Raw genomic sequence first — 21,498 nt, forward strand, 5'->3', positions numbered from 1 at the left:
AGTCTGCTGGGGAAAAACTTCCGTTACATCCATGCTGCAACCGCGTTGTTCCGATAGCAAATCGAAAGAACCCAGGGGTTTTCCGACATTGGTAATCCTCATTCTACGAGGAAGAAGCCTTTTTCCGAAAGACGCGGGAGCCAGTGGGAGTGCTTTGAAGCGGGAGTTCTTTCAAAAAAAAAAAAAAAAAAAAAAAAAGGAAAGAGGAATAGCACAGGTGCCCTGGCGGCTGCCCTGGCCATAGCAATCACAGCTGACATGCGAGAGCGCGTCCATTCAGCGTGGACACTCTTTCGAAAAAGCAGATCGCTTTTTCATTGCGCTTTTGCAGGGTGGGCGTTCTCTTTTGGAAGACTTTTTCCGGAAGATCTCTTCTGGAAAAGCTTCTTCCGAAAGACGCCTGCAGTCTAGACATAGCCCTAGAGATTTCTCCATTGCTAGTGGTTTTAAATGGAGGGTGCTCAGAGACTCCGGAGGAAGGAAAACCCTCAAACAGAGACAGTGAGGAATAATACGGAAGACTCCTAAATCCCAAGCCACTGCTCTGTCCCCTAGGCCAGCAGGTTTCAAACTTGTTTTCTTATGACCCAGTGGAAGAAAATTCTTGATGCCGCAACCTGACATAATGTGACTGGAGTGTGGGTTCCGGGGTGGGGCTGGGGGGGAGATTTGGGCTGTAGGAGGGGGCTCCAGCTTGAGGGGCTCAGGGCTGGGGCAGAAGTGGCTTACCTTGAGCGGCTCCCGGGCAGCAGTGCAGCGGGGGGCGCTAAGGCCGCTTCCTGCCTGTCCTGGCACTGCAGATCATGCTGCCCCAGAAGCAGGTTCCCAGACAATGGGAGTGAGGAGCTAGTGGTCGGGGCGGGGCAGTGCATGGAGCCTTGTGCATCCCGCCTCCACCCCCCCCAGGAGCCGGGCCTGCTGCCGGCTGTTTCTGGGGTGCAGCGCAGTCTGTGGGACCAGGACAGGCAGGAGCTGCCTTAGCCCCCGCACTGCTCACCTGATCCCCTGCACCAACAAGCCCCAGAGCCCGGCATTCCCAGTCCAGTGTTGGATTGTGACCCGTCATTTGAAAACCGCTGCCCTCCTTCAGGATCCTACACGGCATCAGGGGCAGAGCCGGGAAACAGAAGGCAGAATTCATGGTGCCAGTCCCGGGTACAGTAAACCCCAAATGCTCCTGTTTTCTTGTGTAATCAAGACGCTTGAGGCTCTTTCATGATGTAACTCACATTCTCTCTCCCACACACGCATCGATCAGTTTCAGAGTTTATTCTTGATTGAGGCCATCAATTATTATGCAAAATGGCCAGTTTATGGAACAAGTATTTTAGGGACATAGACACAGGCTACTGAAAACTCACCCCTAGGCCAGGCCAAACAGTTGCAGAATTCTGTATGCTCCGGGTGCTTCTGTAAACATGTTGCAAGCCGGATCAGTAATTGATTGGTGAAATTCCTACAGCGGGTAGAAGCCACGCAGAGGCCTGAGGTCAGTGGTGTGATATATTTAGCAAATGATCATAATGCAAATGGAAAAACAAAAAAGTGGAGTAAGAAGAAAATCCATTCCCTGGCCAGGAACTTTACGGACGCTTCAGAGCCAGGGAACAACAGCAACATTGGCTGTGGGATCGAAAGGAGCTGTCATTGTTATTTTTTCCATTTGGTGCAATAGTATGCTCAGGGTGCACCCAAGCAGAGACTGTAGTGAGCTCCGCTGGTAGGTGTGAAGGACAGGGCAGTGGGCCTAGAAGACAAAAGGGGTCTGGTGCGTACAGCACTGAAAAGCCAGAGAGTGCTGTCCCTTTGAACACGGATTTCAAAATGCTGATTCCCAATTCCTGAAAGCGAGGCTCTGCTGATTTACGAGAATGAGGCTACGAACAGCTGAGCCCTACAATGAGAATCCAGAACAAACCCTACAGCCGATCATTCAGATTTCGGTTCTGGAACAAGCACCACGTGATCATTAATGTCAGCCTCTCCCTCCCCTGCCCTTCCCTGCTGGGTATTTTGTCTCCTGCTTTGGCCTTTGCCGTCTCTGCACCTTGCTGCTGCTACCTGATAAATGGCTTCGTAACAGACCGGGCACAGATAAGCACTCTGAGAGCCAGGTTCAGAATACCTCGATGGCATGGAGCTGCTGCTGAGTGGTGGCAGGACTCAGCCCTTCATGCGTCTCAGGGAAATAAGCCAGGCAGTTTGCTGGGTCTGCTGCTTTTCAATGACCTGGCGTGGCCCTCAGAGATCCCGTGGGGCTTTTTGCCCCAGAAGCCTGAGTGAAACTCTCCCCTCCCACTGGTACTGGCTGTGGGGAGGCATAGATACAAAGCGATCGCTTTGCGGATGCAGGCTGTAAGGCCCTATACAAAGGAACTTCATATGGGCTTAATCAAAGTCTTGCCGATGTTAATCATCATTGTTAATTTGGATTAATGTAGAACCTAGGAACCTCAGCCACGGATTTAGACCCCACTGCGCTCGGGGCTGTACACACAGGCTGCGTCTAGACTGGCATGATTTTCCGGAAATGCTTTTCATGGAAAAGTTTTCCGTTTAAAGCATTTTTGGAACAGAGCGTCTAGATTGGCACGGACGCTTTTCTGCAAAAGCACTTTTTGCGGAAAAGCGTCCATGGCCAATCTAGACGCGCTTTTCCGCAAAAAAGCCCCGATCGCCATTTTAGCCATCGGGGCTTTTTTGCGGAAAACAAATGAGCTGTCTACACTGGCCCTTTTGCACAAAAGCTTTGCACAAAAGGGACTTTTGCCTGAACGGGAGCAGAATAGTATTTCCGCAAGAAGCACTGATTTCAGACAGTAGGAAGTCAGTGCTTTTGCGGAAATTCAAGCGGCCAGTGTAGACAGCTGGCAAGTTTTTCCCAGAAAAGTGGCTGATTTTCCGGAAAAACTGGCCAGTCTAGACACAGCCACAGAGAAAACAGTTCAGGCGGACAGTAAAGGTGGATTTTGCACATATCTCGGTGTTGTCAATTACTGTCAATGGGACGTATGTTCCTAAACCCCTTAGGTGCTTTTTGAAAGTCCCACTCTAAAAGCCCAGCGGTGGGTGAGGTCGTGTCCATTTTGTACACAGCCCCAAAAGGCTGCACAGTGGGGAGAGAGGCCCGGATTAAGCAGGATGGTACTTTCCTGTTTGCGAGGGCTGGCTCAGAAGAGTGAGATGGCTTCGCATCCTTTGTTTCTATAAATAATTCCACCGGTGCCCAGCATCACAGCAGTCTGCTCGCACCGCAGTAGGGCACGGACAGCATGTTCCCGTTACTGCCTCTGCCTTGCCAGGGGAGTAGACCAGGAGGGAAGAAGAGGCTTGTGGGATAATGCCCAGGACAGGCCGTTGGACGAAGAGTCTATCCCTGATTCGGCTGCATGACACGGCACCTGCCCTTTCCCCGCACTGGCGCTCAGAGTCAGAGCAGGCCAGGAAATTATCTTTGTTCCCCTGACAATTACGTGTTTGGTTTAATCGGAAATTTTCACTGCCAAACCTAAAACCTGACAAACGGAAATTTGACTTTCAGCAACTGGGAAAAAGAAAAGTTTGAAATCTGGTATTGCCGTTTGGTCACAAAAGGCGTTGTTTTTTGTAACAAAGTTCCAACCGAACCCTTTTGGCCAGCTCCCTCCTGGCTGGGAGATGGGCCTGGCTCATCCCTGGGAACATCTGAGGCTGAACTCAGGCCTGCTAGAGAGGACCACCATGGAAATGACAACACCAAACAAATAATTCAGCTGTAAAACCTCCCTCCCTGAGCTAACTTTGTAAATGAGGTCACAGACCAGAGGAATGTTCCTGTTTGGCAGTGATGCAAGAATCACTGCAGGTCTGTCGTTGGAAAGCTGTATGTGGTACATTAATAAATTATGGCCATCGAGTCTGATCATCCGCAACAGAGTCGGGAAGGACAATTTGCAGCCAGCGCCGCCTGTAAAACATAACAACCAGCTTCACTTGCCTTGATTTAAAAAAAACGCAGTCAGCTTCGTCCCCCACAGCTGATCATCCCACATGTCATGTTACTCATTATTGATCATTATAGGCAATATCTCCCCAGTAGGGCTGGTCAAAATTTTGCCCTCTGAACTGTATTTCAAAGGATTTCCCCCTCCTACTCCCCCTCCCCCCCACCACCACTGCCGTTTTCCACGAGTGGATTTTTTTTACATGAAAAGGGTCTGCTTTTGAAAGAAAGTTTCCATTTTTGGGTTGAAAAAAGAGCAAAATAGTCAGGTTTGGCAAGTCTGCAGCATTGCATCATGGGAATTGTACTTCAGCCATGTCATATTCCCATTCTGCTCTGTGGTTCCAGACCCCCAGATCCCTCATGAGACACCATGACCCAGCACTTTCAGGATGCAAAGGCATCTCTCCCCGGAGGGCAGGCAGTGGTACGGCCCAACCAGTCAGAGTACTCAGACTCACCAAAGCCACGTTCCCACGTAGAAATCCTGCAGTTCGATCCCCAGCAAACTAGCTCTTTCACGGGGAAAAAGTCCATTTTCCAACCAGCTCTACCAGCACCTGCTTTTCTAAGTTTTTTTTGTAGTAACAATCACCGCTGCACAGATAGGATACAAGGGCCTCTCTCAAATTGCTTTGCAAGGAGGGAGGGTAAGTAGCTTCATTGTGCAGATGGCAGAACTGAGGTCTGGAGAAGGGAAGTGGACATGCCCAAGGTCACTCAGTAGGTCAGTAGCAGAGCCAGAAATAGACTCTAGGGGCCCCAGCCCAGGGACCTGCCTGCTGGGTCCCAAATCCTCCCAGCGGCATAGTCTCAAAAGAGAGCTTTCAGGCTTCTAACGGCAGCGACGAGTTGAGCGTGGCTGGGACAGACGGTGAGCGCCAGGTGAGCAGTGCTGAGCGCCAGGCCTAGGAGAGATTCAGGGGAACCAGCCATCAGCTCCGCCACCGCACTTCCCTCCCCACTTGCACAAGTGCCTGTTTCTCTGCTCCCTGGACGTGTAGTGAGCAAAGTGTGCCAGGAGCCTCAAACCTCACCAGCCCTGGTTGTGTGTCCAGCTGGGGACAAATGTGCAGGTATAGCCAGGCTGACACCCCAAACCCGTGTTTCTTTACAGGACAAGCCTGCAAGTCTTCAGGCAGGCACAGCTCCTGGTGACATTCTGCACCCTGGGGAAACACCCTGGCGCCCAGGGCTACTCAGCACGCGGCCTGTGGGCTGCATGTGGCCCGCAGCGCGATTTGGGTTCAACACGCGGCCCGTGGGTGGGATCCATTTCAGTTGCAGCCCGTGGCATGTGCTGTGAGCATCATTGAGGCCCCCGGGGCTTCCAAATCTGAGCAGTCCTGCTGTACGGGGCGGCCTGTGGGCCTAGGCAAATTAGGCAGTTGCCTAGGGCGCCACTGGCCAGGGCGCCCCGTGATTACGTCACGGCCACTGATGGCCGTGCAGGCGGGGGCGCCGATCGCATCAGCTGCTGCAGCCAGCCTCGGGCCACTCCTGCTGCTGTAACCCCCACATCCCTCATTTATTAGGGATGCGAACAGGAACTGGTTAACCTCTGGGCACCGGGCATTGGCCACTGTGGGCAGACAGGACGCTGGGCTAGGTGGACCGTTGGTCTGTCCCAGTCTGGTTGTTCTTACATTAAGCCTGCCTTCCCCAGCCTCCCTCCCTCTTAGCAGGCTCCCACCCCGGCCCTTCACCCAAGGGCTGCAGCTGACATTACACTTCCTGCCTCCACTGGAGCGCCTAGCGGTTAAGGCCACCCCTCTCTCACGCAGGAGAGTCTTGGGAGCGGGTGGCAGCTTGCCTGATCCGCTCCATCACACGGGACAGCAAGGGTGCCAGTCCCAGCTGCTCCGGTAGGAGCCAGGCCAGAGCCGGGGTAGTTTTTCTCACTCAGGAAGGGGCCCGTGGCCATTTCTGCTCTAGTGTCTTGGGGGAGGGAGGGTCTGTTCTCCTGAAGCTCTTCACCAGCACCTCCCCAAAAGTGGGGGGGGGGACACGCTGCTCCTTCTGGTCTCCTCCCCAGTGCGTGGAAGCATGTGCTGTGCATTCATGGAGTTGGGGCAGTGCTCCCTGTAAGCTGAGCACTTGGCTGGCTCCCCAGGAGAGGTTCTAATGCTGCTCAGCTGATTAGTAGAGGGGCCACAGCTGGCAGCAAGTGTGTCTCCTGGTGGTGCACATACCTCCATGCACATACCAAAACTTATTCCCCACATGGATGGAAAAAAATTAAAGGGACCATCGGGCGGAGGCTGTCTAAGTAGAAGCTCTTTTCCATGGAGCTCTGTGCATTCGGCCCACAGGAGGAAGCTTCTGCAGCCATGTCCATAGCCAAGCGAGCCCAGTCTCTGTGCTGCACGACCTAAACAGATTGCCTAAAACAGAGCGTGCACAGCTGAACAGGGAGGGAGGGACACGTGTTCCAGCCCGCGCAGCAGTCTCCAACCCCCATCCAGAATTCCCTGTAAGCTGGGCACTTGTGCGGGCGCTCCGGAGAGTCCAATGCTGCCCGGCTGATTAGCACAGCTGGGTTTTTGTTTCTCCTGGTGGTGCACATTTGCCCATGCCCCTGTGCACATCAAATTTATTCTGCACGTGGATGGAAAAGATTAGAGGGAAAATTGTCCCACTCTAGCCAGAACGTCCCTGCTGCCAGAAGAGTTGCTGCAGGCTCCTCTTGTGCAGATGAGGCTGACAGATGGGGCCCAGCAGGAGAGGGCCGGGGTTCTGATCCGATCCCACAAAACACCCAATGGGTTCAGACCCTCCGCTCGAGAGCTCAGATCGTTCCGCGGGAGCTCAAGACAGAAAAAGCGAAATGGTTTGACTTTTATTTAACCTGACTGCTCCAGCGTGCTGTAATTCAGCCCTGGGAAAGGGTAGCGCATACACACGTATTGTGGAGATCAATACAACTCATGCTCCAGCGTAGCACAAGCAAGCTAGTTACAAAAGCCACCGTATTAGTGTTGGAACACACTCAATTGCTAACCCTGCACTCATCCTGGGGGGTAAATTAATTAGAGCTAGATCATAAGCAGAAAATACAAAATCCACCAATTTACAAGCCCAGGGAAAAGCACAGTGCTAAGCCACACGTAACCTGTCTGTTACAAACCACGTGTGTTTTGGGCTCAGGGAAAACGCACATGGCACAGGAACGCGGCAGAAGTCAGACAAACAAGCAGATGCACATTGAAACAGGGTCCCCCCCCCTTCCTCTCCCCACACCTCTGCCATTTGCTCCCATTAACCAATCACTAACAGTGCAAAGAGGGGCAGTAGGAGGGATACCCAGTGCAGGTGGTCAGCCTCAGGGTTGCTGGTTTCGGTCCACGTAGCCGACATGCACATATAGCAAGAGCACAGGGAATGAGGTGCACGTTCATTATGCAGAACACTGACTGCGAGAGCCAGGTGCCCCCTCTGCAGCCAATCCAAGCCCTGCTACGGTCCAGTCGTCACACGCTGCAAATGCAGGAACCCGAGCGCAGGGAGCAAAACCACCTGGTTTAGGAGAGCATCTTGGTTATGACAATCTTGTGGCCCACTGTGATGGAGGGCTGCTCATTTGGTCCAATCACTAGCCCAGGTTGCCCAATGCTGCTTTGGAGTATTCTAGAGGGGGTACTGGGAGATCTAATTATCCCCATTCAGTATTTTCTTCCAACGCCCTAAGAATGCATACCAAGGTAACCAGCACAAAATGAGGATTTATTTAACGCCTGCAAGGAAAACAGCAAAGAACCCCACAGACGACACAGAGCATCCCACACAACATGATGCCGAACAAAAATTAAAAGTTGGCTAAGTCCAGGTTAACAATTCTCCAAAGCATTGGTTGTTCCTTACAAATCTAATGTAAACATTTATAAAAATAGAGCTGTGATTCCAAAAATAAGCCACAACGGTTCTGGCAGCACACTGATCAAGTCAACTTTCTGGAATTACGAATCCCCCTCCGGCACGCCACATTAAGAATGGCCTAGAGGAGTGGAGGATATTCCGTGCCTCCCAGGATGAGGTTAGTTCAGGCTTCCCAATATGGCAAATTACAGGCAGGGCTCCAGTTTTTGTTACCAGGATCCCAGCCCTGGGAATTCTGACCCAATCTCCCGTGGCATGTTCGTACTTCCAGGGAGTTAGACAAGAAGCCGTTCTCTTTGACCACCCTTTGGATGGCAAGCATGCAAAGAAAATCCACACAACACTCTACACAAGATCAAGGCAACGAAAAGTTCGGCAACATGATTGGATTGTAGTCTGTTAGCCAAGCTCCAAGCATCTGCCCATGTGTTTACGAGCAAGTCACATACACACAAGTTACTGTGTTAGGAATGTGTTAGAAAGACATTGAGAGGCCCAGCAAAGGGCTGGCTTCGCAGCAGTGGGAAATGTTGCTTGTAAACCAAAGTTCAAGGAGGCTTTGGCCTCCCGTGTGAACCAATTGCTTTTTCTTTGGCCCTCCTGACAACAAACTCCCAAGGTAACACATTTCGCTTACTTACGATTTACAATGTACACATGTAGAATAAAATTATAAACAAAACGGGGAAGGATCACTGGGGGGAGAAGAACTCTCCCCTAAGAGCTAGTATTTTACTGACTAAGGCACTTGTATATTGAGACAATTTTCATAAGCCCATTTGCTAACGGATTCCATCCGGCTGGGAGATCGTCTCTAAGTCTTCCAGAAGCAGATTCTGTTTGCAGTTGTGCAGTGTAAATTTGGCATAACTCCACTGTCAGCGACGGAGGGACTCTGGATTCACATCAGCACGACAGAGCCGAACCCAGCACTAGGGTGCAGATCTGAACAAGAACCGAACCCCTCTCAGCACCTCACAGGCTCTTTAGACTTTCAAGCTGCTGGAGGGTTTGGGGAAAATTAATGGGAATTGGGCATCCCAGTCGCACAGGTCGGCTGGAAAGTTTCAACATTTGAGTAGCAGGTTTTTAAGGAGAAAACGGAAACTGCAGCGTTTACTGCTTGGGCTGATCGAGTGCAAAATGGAAGGAATTCAAGTGCTGTGCCACAGAACAGAAAGGGATGCAAAGCAGCGCTGGGACCCACCCCACAGCCAGGTCTACATGGCAAAGCTTTGCCAGCACAGTTCTGCTGATTGGAGGAGAGGGGGTGGAACGAAAACCAAAATCAACATGCATCTCCCCCAGCCATCAGCAAACTCCCAGGCCAGAGCAGCTAGGCAGACCGCAGAGTGCTTCCGTCAAGGTGAGGCGGGGCCAGAAAAGCCTCTGTCACCGTAGGATGCTGGCACCAGGGTGTACTGTCAGTACAACTATACCAGCAAAGCATTTGTAGTGCAGACAAAGTCTTGTTCTCAGCAGGAAAAGCCCCTCCCAACAGAACCTTTATTCTTCCCAAGGAAAAATGATCCCACCACGCTGCCCACACGCTAAAGTGGAGAGGAGAGCTCTTCACACCCTAGTAAACTGGCTGCATGCATGGGCTGTGGTCCTGCAGGACTAAATAAAGGGCAGTTTACAAGTCGTAGGTGACACGGAGCAGGAAAACAACTCACCAGCATAAGAAACGTGGGGGTTCTGCCATGGCTCAGATCTGAGTAAGTCAGGATTAAGCCATCAGTTTTAAGGAAGTTCCTCCCTGCTCACACAGGTCGGTCTTAGTATTCAGATTTAGACACGTTCTCCAGCACCTGGCTGCAGAGCCCTAGCCAGAAGCTCCTGTCCACCACGCGGGTGTCAGTGGGATGAGATGCAAGCGGGAGGGAGACGATACTCGGTGCCAGCACAAACACCTAGACGCTGCATCAGTGGGATTTAAATGGCGCCAGGTGTTACGCTGGCTAGTTACATAAGAGTGAATTTTACGGATGCAGTCGGAGCCAAAGCCCATTGAAGTCAGTGATTCCACCAGGCTTTCATTCGGGCCATTAGCAAGCGAGGGTAACAGACCGCGAGGTGAGCCCCTGCTCTCAAAGCATGTGGATCCTAGCATTAAAAAACCCCAAACTTTTGGGGGTGGGGAAAACAAGAGTCCTCTTAGGAGGACACCTCACCAGCCGAGTGGTGCCTGCGCAGGACTCTGCATCTGATCACCACTCCCTCGCAGTGGGCAGCCTTAGGCCAAGCATCTCTCACTACAGAGAACTTAAGAGAAGGTCACAGACCTTCAAAGGTTTTCCGAGCAGGAAGGGAGCCCTGGCGACCAATTTCAGTTGTACTAGCACAAAATAAAACAGACGAGATGTTTCTCGAAGTGAGAGAAACAGAAATTCCAGATAGTTCATCAGGAGATGTCAGCCGACGCCCATTTTCGATTGTGTCCCCTGCTTGGCAGCAGGAAGAGCGCAGCGGCGCGCTGTGCATCTAAGGAGGAGAGGGAGGGCAGGGGAAAGAGCAACTTAAAGTGTTCTTGGCAGAGGGGAAAAATCAGCCTTTTCCATGCACTGATCACTGAAGGATGCCCCCGAGCAAGGGCAGCGAATAGTCCCTCGGCCTGCAGCACGGCAAATACTGGCAACTGTGCACAAAATAAAATGTTCAACAGAGATGTGCAAGGCCCTGGAGGCAGCACGGGCTGCGTGCACAGATTTTCTGCAGTCCTGGGGAGGAGGGGATTAAAAAACCCTCAAAATGACAGGAAAAACCAAATGATCTTTTCAAATAATAAAAAATGAGACCGCACACACACATATGCACAAAAAAGATAATCCAGGCAGTTTGACAGCTGTTGCTGCTTAAGGCCATTGACTTCCTGTGGGATAGTTGGGCACGGTGGGGTACTGTGGCAGACTGTTTCCGGAAAAGTTATTGTACTGAGCTTCCCTGCTCGGAGGGTCCCTCCATGTGCCGCTGTTCCATTCATCCTGGGCTTTCTGAAAGCTCCCTCCAGCCCCTCGGTAAATTTTATTTACCTAATAGATAATCAAGAGAGCAAGGGAAGAATCAGCAGCAAATATCTCGCTCCCCTTCCAGCAGGGGCTAAGGACCCTTTGTTAACACCTAATATGCTAGACGGTCCCCTAGTGCTGTCCCACGTACCTGGTAACATCTCTGGTCATGTGTCCCCACTCCACAAGCACAGGGGCACTATAAACAGACCAGGGCTGATGATCCCAACAGAAAAAGCAGCTCGAGAAGATCTACAACAAAGTCTTAAGCCAACGCAGCTTTAGGACAAACTCAGGTTGGGGAGTTGCATCGTGAGGATATTAGGAACATTTTGTCCCAACGAGGTCAGTTGACCTGGGATTCGGTGCTACTGCATCCCAGGCAGCAAGGCTGGGGCGCATGATGGGAAAAGGATAGCGCTGGGAATACAGGTGCAGGAGATGGAGTGACTTTTCTCAGCCATCCACCTACACAGACACTGACCAACACGAGACTGGAGTGGCACTAACAGGGATCTCAAAGATCTATGCTCCCACATTCCAGAGGTCAGCTGTCCTGAAGGCAGGTGCTTTGCGGGGTAGAGGACGTATTTTGCTGGACTTTGGCATCTTCTGTGCTAGATCTTACCACGCTGGCTTTACCCCTCTACCCAAGGCCACAGAAAGTCTCTCCTGCTGTGTGGCCCAGGCCAGTGGCTCTCCAACGCTTCCCTTTTCCAGAATGCTTTAAGGAAAAGACCCTGCCAGGAATGTCCCTCTCCCAGGGAGGGTCTCAACTCTCAGAAATAAGGATGTTAAATATTGAATAGTCGATTAACCTCATGAATTCTTATTGGTTACTCAACTATTTGATAGGCCCGCCCCTGGGGCCTGGCAGCCAGTGCGCTCTGGCCCCGCTCCCGAGGAGCCCCCTGCCACTCTGTGCTGCTGCCTCTGTATCAGAGGCAGCAGTGCAGGGTGCCAGGCAAGAGCTGGTCTGTGAGGGGAGCCAATTTAAAAACCAGCCCCTTGTGGACGGGCTGCCTGTTCCCCTGCGCTGCTGCCTCTGATACAAGGGTGGCAGCAGCCCCTGTCTGGGGGGGGGGGGACGGCGGCACTGGTCTGAGCTCCCAGACCCAGTGCAAGCTGGAACTGAGCCAGGCTGCCTGCCCACCTGGCTCCCCATACACTTTAAATGCAGAGCCACAGCAGGGGCTACTGGCCAGCCTGCTAAAACATTTACTGGCTGGGGGGCGGGGAATGCATGTAGTGTAGTCTATAGACTTTAACCGATAAGGAAAAGCTTATCGGTTAATCAGCTACACTATTACATCCCTACTCAGAACCAATGGCTGTCTGTGGATTCATGCTGGGAGGACACTGTCACACTGCATGGGAAGAACCCTCAATTGCACTCTCAACCTTTCATCCAGATTTGCCCTGTCTGGGATCCGGTGTGGCCAGGGGACAGCCCACTCACTGTCTATACTCAATCCACTTTAGTTCCCACCAAGCTGATGATTCACTTTGCTTTGCTGTGCAGAATTAGTAGACCCTCCATGCCAGAAAGGCAATTGAAGTACTTACCCTTAGGAGATAGAAGGACATTGCCACTGCAGACATTGTAAACATTATGGCTGGAAACAGCATGAACACAGCAGCTGCGACACTGGTACTGAAAAAAGTAATGGCTGCCAACCATCCACTGGAAGAGAGCGCAACACAGAGAAGCATTACTAGCTTCTGTTTTCAGGGCCAGTCTCCGAGAGAGGCGCTTTCCACCCCCCACCGCAAAATATCTGCGAGCTGTAGCGTTCTGGGAAGTGAATGGAGAAGAACTGAGGCCAAAAACCAGATGCCCCATAGGTAGCTCATTCTCCTTCACATCTCTGCTAATACGCCTCCAGTCCTGACCTGCAGCATATGCAGGTATTGAAATTCTAGGCACCCCAGCAAGCCAGTCAAATGGTGAGGTGTCAGGAAGTGACCAAAGAGGAGACCTTGGCCTAGTTCTGTCTCCACTTCTCTCCTGGGGCCCTGGGAGGACTAGTGTTTAAGCACAGCACTTGTTTTTCTGTTATTCCAGCTTCGGCGGGATTTGCATCCCGCGCTCTAAAGATGGCAGATTACAGAAAGGTCACTGACATACCCTCCAATTAGAACCCTGGGACCGGAGATGAAGTGAAATTGATGTGCGGAGGGAAGATGGCGAGAACAGAGAAGATATCTCCCTCACACCACCAAGGAGTTAGACCGGAACCTTGCTACAAACTCATGGGCGGTTTCTCTTTGGAACTGTTGTGGTCATATGGAGGGAGCAATGGTTATTTCCAATCCTGAGGGCGGGGAGGAAAGATGGGGAGAGGGGAAGACACAGCCTTGAAAGAGTAGGATGAAAATCTTACGCAGGCTCAATTCATGTAACACATTAAGTCATTATCTTAGGGTGTTTCTACACAACACCCTAAACTTGAAATAAGATACACTATTCACGCTACACAAATTGCGTATCTTATTTCAAATCTATTTAAAAAATAGTGTATTTTGAAATTTGGCACATCTACCCAGTGCCAGATTTCGAAATAACGTGCTGTTTCGACACATCCCTTAACCCGGGTGGAATGAGGGTTACAGGGATGCCGAAATAGCATACCTGTTATTTTGAAAAATATTTCGAAATAACGGGCGCATTTAAAGGACCCGGGGTAGCTACATCAGGATACCGATACCCCGAAATAGCCCCACTGTCTACAGGTATCCCGAAATGGCTACCCTGCGTCTACACAAGCTGCTTGTTATTTCAAAAGATTTTTCAAAATAATAGGTGCGCTATTTCACCATCCCGGTGAACCTCGTTGCCCAAGGATTAAGGGATGGCTCGAAATAGCGCATTATTTCAAAATTTGGTGCTGTGTAGACACGCCAAATTTCAAAATATGCTATCGGGACATAGAGTTGAAATAAGATGCAAATTGCGTTTTTTATGTCAAATTTAGGGTGCTGTGTAGACACACCCTAAGCGAGGCGAGAGAGCGGAGAACATGCCCTCAACTCCAACCAGGACCCTTTCTTTGTTTGACCCCCTTCCATATCATCTGCCCAACTCTTCACAAACCCCTTTCCCCAAAACATCAGCATTTAATGCACGGAAACGTGGAACCTTGGCTGAATTCACGGGACAAAATTTCTGCCCCGAGCCCGAGAGAAGACATGGCTGGAGTGCTCCGTTCAAAGCCTTCTTACCATGCTCCCCAGCCGGAGATGCCGATTGCTTGTATGAACGTCAGAACAAACTGGGCACCAAAGATGAAGAAGAAGGCCATAAAATTGAAAGAGCTGTCGGACCTGTGAAAGGAGAGAGGGGCATGAGGGAGAATGCAGGAGGTGTAGAACTTTGTCCTGCGCCACGTCAGTATGGCCAGTCCCTGCTCCCTCCGATACGCACTTTATCATGGAGCGATGGCTCCTCACTCACTTTGTACCTTGCAGACTATTACCCACTGCTCTTTCTCTAGTGCTGGAAGCACACAGGTCTCTGCATAATCGGGACTTCACCTCCCTCCATAAAGCTAGGCCCTTAAATTGATTAACAATATAATTACAAGTAGGACCACCTGCTGAGAGGCATGCTGTTTTCTGCCAATACCTCAGCAGCCTCTAGAAGGAGAGAGAGGGGCTTGCTGCGCTACTCTGATTCTCCAGCTAAACTCAAAGCAGGCGCAGGGCCTGTGCTTTCATAATGTAACCCCTCTACTTCTGAGCATGCAAGAAGCTACGGGAACACGCGGGCACAAGTGCCGGCAGCCGGACAGATCTTTTATGGGCATTACATGCAAATATTGAGAATAAGAATCCGAGCTGGGAAAATCTCAGTTGTTCTTGGTCATCTGTTTACACCCCTATGGTTAAGGAGATAAGCCAGTGATAACCCAGCTCCGGGACAGATTAGGAAGGAAACCAGCTCTGGCAGCCATGCACAGAGCGTCCTGGAGCCGAACGAGCTGGGGGGAATGCAGGCTGGGAAAGCAGCGCTGTTCAGAAGGAACACTGCGCTTCTTGTAACAGCTGCAGCTCTGCCTCTGACTGGCCACAGCAGGCAGGGGCCAAAGGACTGAGTGAGCTCAGTGGAGTTAATGTGGGAGGCCAGGTATGCAGGATGCTAGCCAAAGGCGTGCTTAATGGCCTGTCACTCACACGATGCTCTGGAGCTCAGCACAGCTCCGCCAGAGCTCTAGCCATACCATACAGTAGTGGTCCCTAACCTTTTGGGGCTGCCAGGTGCCCGGAGGTGGGGGCTGCACATGCGCCGCACGCCCGGGGGCGGCACCACGCATGCGCTGCGCTCCCAGGGCACAAGAATGGCTTGGGCTGGCCCTGGTCACTAGGAGAGCGCACATAAATGCCCCAGCGGGCACCATGGCGCCTGCGGGCACCGCATTGGGGACCACTGCTGTACAGCAACAGTAGCCCAGATGGCAACACCAAATGCAGCGTCTTCCTCTGATAATGCCCCTTGTATGACTCAGCCATTCTTTGGCAAGGAACGTCATTGTTCTAAACCGCAGTCTGCCCCTGGACCCACTGCAACCCAGTGGTCTATTACATTTAACAGTGCAAATTATTTACCTCAAATGCAGTGGATTCTGGGAAGAGGGAGGGTCTGTATTCTAGGCTAGATGTACAAAGGTATGTAGGCACAGAAAGATGCAGAGAGGAGCTTTTGTAAATCTCCATGGTACCTAAGCAGGTTAGGTGCCTAACTTAAGGGGAATTAAGAACCTAACTCATTTAGTTGCTTATGTAATTCCCCCAGGAGCCTAGCTGCATCTTTAGGCACCTAAATACCGTTGTAAATCTGGTACTTAATGGTGAGAGCAGATGAATGGGACTGACCTTGGGTACGCTGGAAATCTTCAGGACGGATTCTCTCTCGTCCTGCCCCTCATGCAGACGCTCACACCGGTGCAAAGTGGGGTCCATTTGTGAGGCTAGCTGCACAAGGGGCAGGCCAATGGAAGACATGAAAGAAGCTGGATACACTGGGTTGAACAATGCTACAGAGGAGCAAAATGCCACCAGCATGGCAGGTTCCTGTTGGGTGCAGCGTATTTACTGTGACCGAATTACCTTAAACGCAGACTGTGGGTCTCAGTACAGAAATCAAATCACAGTGAAAGGATGATGTGCCAGGCTGGACTTTTACATGGACTATAACCTAGCAACAGCAAAGGGATCGCAAGCTGAAGGGGTGTATGGGAATCAACTATAGCAGTGTTTTCAACCTGGGCTCTGCAGACCTCCTCTCAGGGGTCTGCAAAAGATTGTTACCAGAAAACAGTGGTTCTCTGCCTGTGGTCTGCAGACCCCAGGGATTCACAGACTGTGTCTAAGAGTTCCATAAGGGCCCAGGGCTTAAAAATCTGAAATTTTTTAGGGACCTGCAAGTGAAAAAAAGGCTGAAAACCCCCTGAGCAACAGTACATGGGAAAAGGTGAATGCGGATTCGTCTTTCCACTGGAAACGCACCACAACTCTGCTCTCATGCCAAGGCTCCGCACCTCATTTAAACTCTGGAGGGAGACATACGGCGAATGTTTCACAAAAGTGTCCATAGAGTATGGGATCCTAGTATTGCCCATGGCTGTAACATCCAGGAATAAGCATAGCAAGTGGGTTTGCCCTGACTCTCTAGAAGTAAAACTGTCTCATGAATCTGGCTACTGTAGTTCTTTCCCATAAAGGATTTCCCCAATTACATCACTATTTCCCTTTAAGTCTCGTCTAAATCAATCTCAGACTCACTGATCTATGGCTTGCCAGTCTGGTATTTGTTTTATATGGAAGTATTTCCACAGAGTATTCTCGAGGGCCTTCCTGTATTCAGTTGCACAAACACATACAAACAGCACTCAAGAAATAATTAGAAACCAACTCCACAAAGCCCAGAGGAAAGCAATGCAGAGGAGTAACTTTTCCCAGACTTTGGAATGGAAAGTGTTTTTTGAACAGAGTTCTACTGGTGACTTGGAAGCTCCAGAAACTACTGAATTAGATGGGGGAGAGCGGGATTCCCCAAAACAGCCCAAGAAACTAACACTTTTCAGATATCATTTTTCACTTCAGGAGTTTGAGTATTCCTCTGCTGTTCGTTTCCTTTTCAAAGTTCTCCTCCTTTGCCTTCTATAATGTAATTACCTTAGCTGCTATGGTTTTAATCATCTCCACTACATTAGCACACACATTTTCTTAGTATTTCAGGTGCAAATTCAGCAAAGAACTTAAGCACGTGCCTAGAGTTAAGCGCTTGCGTAAGTTCCGTTGGCACATGCTTAAAATTTAGCTTATGCTTGAATGTTTTTCTGGAATTAGGGTCCTAGTCTGTCTGCTTCTATTGCTGTCAGCTGTTTCTGCTCTTTTCTAAACTAACTTCCCTTACTATAGAATCTGATGATTAATCAATTTTAAAAAATAATAGTGAAGGAGGAGACAGAGCTGGCTGTCTAGCAAACTGGAATGACAGACTCCTGTCAGCTCTGCATGACCTTGGGAAAATAACTTCTCCTCTTTACGCCTCACTATTCCTGTGCAAAATGAAGATTAAACTTAAGTCCCTCAAAAAGATGTTGTGAGGCTCAAAGCACTACCCCATTCCCAGCAGGCACTAGAGAAACATCAATAATTAATTTTAAAAAAAGAAAAGTGTAGGATGACGATTGGTGCAGGATGGGAAAAGCCAATGTCTCTGTAGGGCTGCGGGCTGCTTTTATTTAAACAACCAACCACCAACTAAATAAATAAAACAAAAGGAGTAGCTAGATGCTGAGTCTCACCCTCCCCCCACAGACCGGTTCTCAGCGAGCTGTTTCGATATAGGTTTTCCCACAAAGAACATCTCTCTGCGCATTAGCGACGTGACCGCTGAGGTAACCCCGAGGAGATTTAATCTTCGCAATGCGAACCGTGTATCTTTTTAAAAACATGCTTGCAAAAGTGCCAAACCATTTAGTGCTAGGACGAGCCCCCATGGTCATCGGGCAATGCAAGATGTGACTGCAACACTCCCCCTCCCCCATTACCAACATGAACCAGGCCTGATCTGACAGGACTCCTCATGGAGACAAGAGGGACGTTCAGGTTCTAAGGCCTTTTCAGGCCCCTCTGCCAACAAGGGGCAATCTGTGCGAAGGGTGGAAGTGGGTGGGCATGGATACCCCTCACTAATCAGCATTCTTCACTGTGCTCAGACCGTTTCCTTCCCCACTACCCCCTCCCGTTGTCTGGCTTGTGTTTTTAAACCAGTGGCCCCCACCCGCCGGGCCACGGACTGCTGGCTGCCGGGCTGCGGCAAACTGCAGCGCAGCTGGTGTCGGGCTAGGACCCAGCAGCAGCAGGCAGGGGTTCTGGGAGCCTCTCCCGCCCCCGGTGCATGGGCTACAATGTGCCGGGTGTCACGCTAGGACTCAGCAGCAGCAGCTAGGGGGAGCGATCGCTGGCTCAAGCCCAGCAGCAGGAAGTGACTCGCAGCCACTGCTCACGGGGGCTCTGGGGCCAGGCTCTGGGCTGGATCCCTGAGCCCTGGTGGGGGCTGCTGTGGGGCCCCCGGCTATAACTGGAAGGGGGAATATCCAGCAGGGCTAGTCCCACTGTTCCCCAGAAGGCTCTCCCAGGGCAGCACCCCGAGCCTGGCCAGCCTCTGCCCCAGGGCAGGCAGCGCTTGGGGGGCAGGTGACACCTCCTCTCCCCCCCCCCAGGAGCAAGGCCCCCAGTGCCCTGGGGCTGCAGGAGGAGGGTTTGGCCCCAGGCTTTTCCCAGCAGAGCTGCCTACGATCCCTGCCCAGGACCTAGGGAAGCTGCTGCCCGCTCCCAGCGTGAGGGGGAGTCAGGAGGGGGCTGCAGAGGGGTGGGGGCTGATAAGGGCTGAGGGGGAACAGGGACGTGTGAGGCGGGGGCAGGAGGGGGATGCAGGAGATGCTGAAGGGAGGTTGGGGGGATTCGGGGGAGACTTATGGGGCAGATGGGAACAGGGGTTCAATGGAGGGAAACTCTGAGGGAGAGGTCATAGGAAGGGAAGGGGGGGATGCACGGAGGGGAGGCTGGGGTGAGACTGTGGGAGCAAGAGCAGCCTGGCTGGGGAAAGGAGACACACCGGGCAGGGGTTGTACAGAAGGAGATGGGGGAGATAAAATGGCAGCTCCCTCACCCCATGGGGCAGGAGGGGGGAGGGGCAGAGGTGACTGGTGGTAGCACTAGGGGGCACCAGCTGCTATGCCCCTGACAACATTTCAGTTGCTAAACAGGGTGCCCCACATGCCGCCTACCCCCGCGGGTGCCCCTCCCTCTGCAGGCAGTCGCCCCGGGGGAGGGGCTGCCCCGCCCAGCAGCCAGAGGGGAATTCTTCCTGTGAATTTGCTGCATGTTGTAGAGATCTGCCAACTCTGACCCGTTAGGACACGTCTTCTGTGCACACAGACGTGATGTAAAATCCCATGTGACCTCTTAAAAATCAATTACCATAATGAATATGCAAATAAAAATGTTAGCAGTCTGCCAAAAGTTTGTAATGGGTTTGCTGGTCTGCGGCATAAGAAAGGCTGGGAACAGCTGTATTTAAACCACAAGCTCTCTGGGTCTCTATAGCACACCTACAACAATGGGATGCCTTTAGGCACTTCCGTAATACAAACTGCCACCAACCATCGACCTGGGCTGGATTCAAATCAGCCCCCTCGAGTTGGGCAGCCCCATAACATCCCTAAGCTCCTGAGCTGGCCAAAACTGTTTTAACCCACATTGCTGTAACGGAATATTCCATTTACTTTCTCCTGAATCTCTGCCCTGTGTGACGTAGTGGGGGTGTTGTTACATTCACTCTTTGTTGTATGGTTGTGTGTGTGTGCGTGCACGCGCGTGTGCACACCTCAGTTCTCTCCCCCCCCCCCCCCGCAGCACTCTCTGCATGGTGGGGGGGGGGGGAGAGAGGGAGATGCTGAGCATGACTCACTCCAGGTGTGTGTTGGGCCCACACACCTGAGGGACAAACACAGGAGATAACCCCTGGCCCAGAAGGGAGACAGAAGATATGCAGGGCTGCACCAGGCTGGGGGGGAGGGGGAGAGGTCAGTCTCGGCTGGGCTAGGATGAGAGAGGAGGCTTGGAGCAGGAAAGGGGGAGGTGAAGGACCCATGAGCCTTCCCCCCAAGAGGAATAATACTGCCTGCTCTACTGCGTCCCTGTGAACCAATAAACCTTCTGTTCTACCCGCCGGCTGAGAGTCACGTCTGGCTGCGGAGGGGGGTGCAGGGTCGGGGACCCCCCCCCACACCGCCACAGTGGTCGCAGAGGATGGTTCGACTGCGCCCCATGGATGGAGCTCCGGCAGAGTGACAGGGGCACAGCAGAAGGAAGGGGGCTTGCAAGAGCCAGGCCTGCTGGAGGCCGTGGGAAGCAGTTCCAGGAAGTGGAGAGGCAAGCAGCTTACCCTGAGTGGGGCCTCGGAGGAGAAGCGTTCCCCAGGATCGGGGGGGTGGCCCCAGAAGGCAGAGGGGGCTCTGGTCTAATCCCGGGGGTGTGAAAGGGAATGCCGGAGAGACCGGTTCGTGGCTGTGCAACTGGGGGAAGTGCCGACAGGGCGGGTCCAGAACAGGGGTGCCAGGAACCCTTCCCCCCCCCAGGGCCAGCCAGTACCCGGACGGAGCAGCCGGGCCCTGACCTGCCATCGCTGCGGGCAAAGGGGCATAAGCAAGCTCAGTGCCCCAAAGCCCCGGACAGGCTCCACAACTAGAGACTTCCCAGGGTTAACTGGATGGGGCTGGAGGAGGAGCAGGCTGCACACAGCTCAGATGGGGGAGGCGACTCAGGCCAGCTCCTCCGGGAGACCTGACATTCCAGAGACAGGTTTCTCCATGTACCGGATGGGCACAGGGTGCCCCTGTGGAACGAGAGCCTCCTGCCCCGGGAGGTGGATGGCAGGAAGGTGACGGGCTCCTGGGACACGGGGGCGGAGGTGAGGCAGGCCTGGCCCAAGCTAGTGGCCCCAGACCACATGGCGCCCAGCTGACCCTGAGGGGCATGGACGGGACCCCATTCAAGGTAATTGTACCCCAGTTACAGGGGGTTAAGGAGGGCCCCAAAGAAGTGGGGGTGCTGATGGGGGATGACCTAGAGGATTGGCTGGAAGGACCCTATAGTGCCCTGATCACTACCTTTGACCAGAGCCAGCGAGGGGCCTGCAACCCTCATCCTGGGGAGGGCACCCTGCAGGGGGTGCAGAGCCCCATCCCAGCAGACAAGGGGCCTTGGGGGCTGGGCTTAACAGGGGACTGGGACCCCGGACACAGGCAGTGGAGGGGGAACAGGTCCCTGACACTTCTCCAGATGCTGAATTCCAGGCCGAGGTGCAGCCTGAGGGACTGGGCTGGCCATGGTGCAGCTCAGCCCCTGGGAGAAGGCTGCCGGGAGAGGTTCCCGTGGAAGAGGGGATTCCTGTACTGGGATTGGCTCCCTGTAGGGAAAGCGGAGTCGTGGGGGGGGGGGGGGGTCCAGCAGTAGCTGGTGGTTCCCCAAAAAGTATCACTGCAGGCTGCTGCACCTGGACCACGACGTCCCATTCTCGGGGCACCAGGGGATTCGGCGCACCCAGCTGAGGCTGCTCAG

At 52.4% G+C, this 21,498-nt stretch overlaps 1 protein-coding gene across 5 annotated transcripts in view; it reads right to left on the reverse strand.

The window, feature by feature from the left end:
• Positions 1-6,808: 6,808 nt before the first annotated feature.
• SCAMP4 (secretory carrier membrane protein 4) overlaps positions 6,809-21,498 on the reverse strand; it is a 39,755-nt gene continuing 25,065 nt past the window's right edge. For all 5 annotated transcript variants that reach the window (XM_075903226.1, XM_075903227.1, XM_075903225.1 and 2 more), the window contains 3 exons: positions 14,089-14,190; positions 12,433-12,550; positions 6,809-10,890 (listed from right to left, as the gene is read on the reverse strand). In XM_075903226.1, coding sequence (XP_075759341.1) covers positions 10,714-10,890; positions 12,433-12,550; positions 14,089-14,190 — 397 coding nt within the window. In that variant the 3' untranslated portion in view covers positions 6,809-10,713. The remainder of the gene's footprint in view (positions 10,891-12,432; positions 12,551-14,088; positions 14,191-21,498) is intronic.

The sequence above is a fragment of the Pelodiscus sinensis genome, chromosome 19 (genome assembly GCF_049634645.1).
Source record: "Pelodiscus sinensis isolate JC-2024 chromosome 19, ASM4963464v1, whole genome shotgun sequence".
NCBI lineage: Eukaryota > Metazoa > Chordata > Testudines > Trionychidae > Pelodiscus > Pelodiscus sinensis.